Source organism: Oculina patagonica, chromosome 5 (genome assembly GCF_052425735.1).
Source record: "Oculina patagonica isolate OP01 chromosome 5, crgOcupat, whole genome shotgun sequence".
In the NCBI taxonomy this organism is placed as follows: domain Eukaryota; kingdom Metazoa; phylum Cnidaria; class Anthozoa; order Scleractinia; family Oculinidae; genus Oculina; species Oculina patagonica.
The window spans coordinates 7422351-7428437 of NC_135762.1; the positions used below are offsets into that span (position 1 = coordinate 7422351).

General features: G+C 38.1%; 1 protein-coding gene across 1 annotated transcript; it reads left to right on the forward strand.

The window, feature by feature from the left end:
- Nucleotides 1-2563: 2563 nt before the first annotated feature.
- On the forward strand, nucleotides 2564-3766 carry LOC144654672 (histamine H2 receptor-like). Its single transcript, XM_078514872.1, has one exon. The coding sequence runs from the start codon at nucleotides 2730-2732 to the stop codon at nucleotides 3717-3719; it is 990 nt and encodes a 329-aa protein (XP_078370998.1). The 5' UTR covers nucleotides 2564-2729; the 3' UTR covers nucleotides 3720-3766.
- Nucleotides 3767-6087: the final 2321 nt, after the last annotated feature.

Sequence of the window (6087 nt, forward strand, 5' to 3'; positions counted from 1 at the left end):
ATTAATGCTATTTTATTTTCGTTGTTTTCGCGGTGAAAAAAATACATGTTCCGTAAGGGTTCCGAGTGAATGTAAAAGTAGGAGCTTTAATCGCGAGTCAGTTTTTTCAGCGCATATATCCACTTAAAGATGTTTTGTGGATTCGCATATTTGAAAAAGAAATTAGTATATGCTAATTACTCAGCAAGGTTGATATGAATACAAATTGATAATTTGCGAAAAAAACAAGTTTTTATTGTATAATAGCTTGTAGGACATCGATCTTGCGATTCGTGATAAAAGATAATTTAAAGCTTGCCAGATGGCTTGAAATAAAAACAGGAAAACAAGAGAAAATGCAACGCTCGCTTTTCGAGGAGGAAAATCCTTGTCAATCCCAACTCAATACGAACACGAAATTCTTTCTTTCGACTTTGTCTTTGGAAATGATTTCCTGCCTTTTTTTACATAAAAATTCAAGGTCTTTAAGTCGGTTGTGATAAAAAGACGGTGTTATGCTTATTATAGTATCAGTAAAACTACAGAGACTACAAAAGGAAATTAACGGATTGGTAACCTATCGAACGAAAAATCAATGGGCTTGGGCTAATTTGTTACATTAAAGCCGGCGCTTTTTTTAAAGTTTGTATAAGGAACATTGCATTTTTAATCCTGTTTCAGCGGAACAAAATTTTGAAGTGACCTAATATGACCAGAGGTTATTTACTGTGTTTTCCGGCAAAACGTTCAAAATTGAGAATATTATGTCCCTCTAATAGCTAGAATTAATTTAAATGAAAAGTTTTGCCGTGAAGTCTTCAATTGGAAGTCAATCGCAATAAACTCATTGACGGGCACAAGTTCATTTTCATCCCTGGCGATTTTTTTTCTATTTTCTTCCCAACAGGTTATCGAACAGTGTGACTCCAACTGTCATGTAAATCTAGCTAAAGATAGAAAAAATATAACAGGAACGAAAGAAAAATAAATCTAGTCTTTTTAAATGGAAGGACTGCATTTTGTGACCGGCCGGGAAAGATACATTTTGAAATGGGGAAATTTTTCAACTACCAATAATAGATGTTAGTTCTAAAATTTGCTTTCCTTTTTGCAGAGGCTCTTCTTTTAGTTTTTCTTTTTTTACCGATAGCGTGCGTTTTAAAGGGACTGAGTTTATTTTATTAAGTTTTGCCAATTCTCGCTATCAGTGAAACTAAATGTTTGCAAAGAAAGTACTTGTATGGATCTCAGTGACAAAACCATAACTTCATTGCAACCAAATGTATCTCCCGCGGGGCATTATAATTCGAAGTTAAAAGCAAACAACAAGATTGTCTTCGACAACTGTTCAGCCCAACAATATTTCAAAAACCCATATCGCTTTTGGCCATCAGTACCTTTTTTAATTGGTATTTGCTGTGTTATTGAAATGTTCCTTCACTGTTTTAAGAGGTTATTTTATATTTCATCGAATTTGGTGGTGATTAGTTCCATGCCGAAAAATTTAGCTAAAATCCGTGACACAGTTTCTTTTACGTCTTGTAACTTTATTACTGGCAAACTGAATGTAGAACGACTGAGGTCATCCCCGCCCATGACTTCCCGCATTCACGAACTTCAACTTCAAATAAAGACCGCCTACCGCTGCACCCAATTTGGGAAGAAGATCGGTCAGTTACTTGAAACCGAAAAGTCGGCACTCCGTGTAAAGTTGTTGAATTTATTTCCTGCTAATTCTAATTTAGCACTTCCCAAAATGATCAAAGGTAGTTTTCGGTTAAGGGAAGAAAACAATCGGGAATCAGTCTGCGCTGGTAGGCTCCAAGTCCAGTGTGGTAGAAACGAAATCACGAATTGAAATGAAGAGCTGTTTATCATTTATATTGTGATAATTTTCGCAATCTGAGATTTTTGATATAAATTCGTAATTAAACGTCACTCTTTGCTTCGATTGAAGAAACCCATCCGAGCTTTTATGATAACGTGATGACGGTATTTTCACATGGCGGAGATAATTGGAAATGAGGTTTTACGATTGTAGGAAATTAAATTCTACCATTTAAAAATGATTTTGTGTTTTTGACAGTATTTAACCAGAGTCGAACCAGAGGGAATGTCGGCCATAATCTAGGAAATATTACATATTACGAAAGCAAAGAAATATATATACCCGCTTTATCTTTTTTGTTTATTAAATTTTAGTAGGAAATGTAACTAAAAAGTTGTTGCCGATGCAAATCGCCGATAGAACTGAATTGCTATTGCAGTTATCATCTTCCCGGGAGAAAAACTTAGGGAACCCATTAAATTATTGATTTATTTGCATTGCCGAGTTAGCAAAGGGTGATTTTCAGAAAATAGATGATTTCAGGAGATTTTTCGCCCATATTAGTTGAAAAATGACAATCCACTTCTGCTGACTTTGTTGTTTAGATTTGATTGATGACTGCCGGAAACAATGGATTCTTTGACCAATCATAGTTTTGCTTATGGCATTTCCAAATAATTTTTATAATACGAAGCAGTTATAATTATTGACTGCAAGCATCAGTCAACTTATTATAACAGAAGACGTCAAGCCAGTTTCCCTGCCATATACTGCGTTACCCTACAGAACTCGCCGAAGAGTTTTCGTCGCTTGTTATTGTTCAAAACAGGGCCTTGTTCTTGCGTTATTGCTACTAAAGAGCTGAAATAGGGCCTTCTTCTTGTGCTATTACTGTCAAAACACTTCCCGCGTACAACTTGAAATGTCTTCAAAAGATTTTAAATTGGAAAAGCTCTCTCTCGAGCTCCTTAATCGCGAATTATCGCTTGTTGTGGTCGAGACTTTAATTTGTGTCATTATTACAGGAGTTTCAATGGTTGGCAATGTTCTTGTACTGGTTGCTTTATACAGAAATCCAAGGCTCCGGAGACCCTCAAATCTGTACATAGTATCGCTAGCTGTCTCGGATATCATTTTATCATCTGTTGCAATGCCATTTACGTGCGTCTCGGTGATTGCTGGACGCTGGATTTTTAGTGGAGCCATCTGCTGGCTGCAAGCCTCTCTTGCTACCATGCTGGGAACAACATCTCTAGTGAACATGGCGATTATCGCGGCGAACAGGCTTTTAAAAGTCGTTTATCCAAACACTCACCGCCAACTCGTATCAGCGAAGACTATCATAATCTCCATCATTTTTGCTTGGTGTTTTACCGGGGCTATTCCGCTTTCGTTTTATATCACCGGCGTTCGAAACATATTTCACCCCGGCCATGTGGTTTGCTTGTTCGATTTCAGCAGCGCAAGCTATACCCTCATCGCTTTGATTGCAGTTTTCGAAGCTTTCATACCATACCAGGTCATATTTATTTGCTACTTCAAGGTTTGGCGTTTCGTTAGGAGCCACAGTTTCCAAATGAACACTTCTCGTGTAAATGCGGAAGAGGTTAAACTGAATCGTTTGTTGGCTGTTATTGTTTTCAGTTTCACAATTTGTTTCACACCGTTTTTAGTAGTCATTTTGATCGAGAGTTTTCGCGAACAGTTCTCGCTTCCCCGCCAAGTTTACTTTTTCAGCACAGTGATGGTTGGAGCAGCGAGCTGCGTTAACCCTGTTATTTACGGGCTTTTGAATAAAGAGTTCAGAAGAGAATTTAATTTAATATTTCGGATGAGGAGAAGAAGAAAGATAGGAACGATGGAACGAACAAACGCTCAGCGCGCAAGGGTTAGCACAGTCACTATGCCTTAGTTAGGTCAATGACGCTTTCTGTGTGTTAAGATACAAAGTAAACTAAATAAAAACTATTGAGTTAATGTAGAGTAAGGCAAGATAGCTTAAAATTAATTGCCAGTTTTTCCCTGTTACTTGACGCTGCCTAGCCTTCGAACGCGTTTGCGCGTTGGCGAGTTCTTAGACTGCAAAACAGTGTTTGTACGCGTAGAGGTTGGGTCAAGGTTTAGAGAAAAAGTTTGGTGAATTCTGGGGTAACAGGCAAAATATAATAAATAATATGAAAAATAAAATAGTAAAATACTGAAACTGGGAGAAAACCAGCTGTTTTCGTAATATCGAAGTAGTAGACAGGGCTGTCCCCCATCCGGCCTACTATTTGTTTAAGCTACAGAACAGTGTTCGCTTTTTTTTAATCCGACGCAGTGATATCAAAGGACTTAGATGTATCTTACCGAAAATAAAACCTATATGACAATACAGCTGCCTTTCTGTCAAATCTGAGATTTAGACATTCACTAGGATCCTCTAGTTTCCCTTTGAGGAAAGCAGGAAGACTAAACTGAAGGCTCAAACAGGAAGATCAAAAAAGACAAAAATAGCAAATATCTGTTTTGACAAGGATACTCTTGACATGAAAGGTTGCCAGTTGTCATTTTTTGGATCCTTTCCTGTCTGATTCTTTATTCAGATTTTCGTTTGCTTTTAATCAATCTCAGATAAATTAAACAATGTTGATAAACATGTCAACCTGTTTTTTAACTGAATAAACTAGGCAGAAGTTAAGGCGAGTCTTAAAATAGAAATAATTGCAAAACCAAGTTTTGGTTGATGCAAAGTTTAATAAAGAAACTACAATATTTCAACTCTATTTCAGTCATAGTCATGCATGTCGTGTCACAAGGATCGGGGAGGACAAGGATACACAAGCAGTATTTATACTTTAGGAGCTACGGGTCACAGACAACGCATCTTGAAAATACTAGCAAGTTTTTTCAAGATTGTCGTTCGTAATTCGTCTTAATCTTTGTAAGCTGAAACCATCCTTGGTTATTTTCGCATTTAATTTTTACTACTCCTTTGTTTTTTCTACATTACACAACTATTATTTTGAGGTTTTGTTCACTTTGGAAGTAATCAGAAAAATGACTCAAAATATGGTGACATTGCAACAAAGCACAGTGAATAAATCTATTGAAGTCTAAATTTCTGGAGGTTTTAAGGGTTCTTTTGGGGCTTCAAGTTCTTTGTATAGAAAATTAAAGCTACTAGAAAAACAAGCTGTGACAAACCGTCATTACGATCTGTTATTTCACAGTTTTTGTGAACCAGGAGCCCATTGGGCAATGGGCTCCTGTTGTGAACTGCCTGGTAAATATGGTCATTAAAACTGAATCGAGAACAATTAGTAGTGAATTAGGAAAGTCGAAAAAAAATAAATGTAGAGAAAAACCTCGTCCCCAGTGTCCTCTCCGGTTTTACCGCCCGCTATTTTGACCCTGGGTATCGAGGTTTCTCTTAGCCGGCTTGGCACGAGAAGACAAAGGGCTCTGGGGAATAGGATCTTTGAATTAATTCGATTTTTTTTGATTGGCTGTTTGGAACAAAGAATTCCTAACAAGTCGAAAATGCAACGACTCTCTCATACATTCTTTTGAAATGTCATGACTGCATACATGAAGACCGGAAGTCCTAGAATCTAGGACTGGCAAATCCTGTGTCCACAAAGCCCTTCGTTTTCTCGTGCCAAGGCCCAGCCGGCTAAGAGAAACGAAATGGCTATGGGGACGAGAATGGGAAATGACAGGCAGGAGTCTGGGGCGGAAGGCGAAAAAAAGTCAGCCTGCTTTGATAGTCTGTAAATTTATCATCCCCGCTACGCGGCTCGCACATGTGCTCCCCAAACGTGAGCGTGATGAGTTGTTTTGTTTGAAAGCTTTTCAAAAGGGTACACAATGGTAACGTGTGGATTATTCTAGTCGATTTGCTCACCGCAACTGACAGCTCCGCTTCACTCACTTCTTACTGATGTGCCATTTCAAAACAGAAGCCATCAGGAAGTTGTCAAAAAAAGCCAGAAATTATTAAAAAAAATTCCTTGTCAAGTGTCACCGGTAGGACTTGCAGCACTGTAATTGGTTGCGCTGTAATCATTCAGTGACAAATTTGGCGCCAAATCAAGTAAGGGGGGAAGGATAGGTTGGGTACAAGTAATGTTTATTAAATTCTCGCGTTCATTTTGTTCGTGTAACCACAGTCTTTGAGCCTGAAACACCTGAGGAGATTACAGAACGAGGCTGAGTCTCTGCGGAGGAGACAGTTCATCATAGCAATCTACGGACAGAACAGACTGCTTTCAGGTATTACATGACGCGAAAAGAAATCA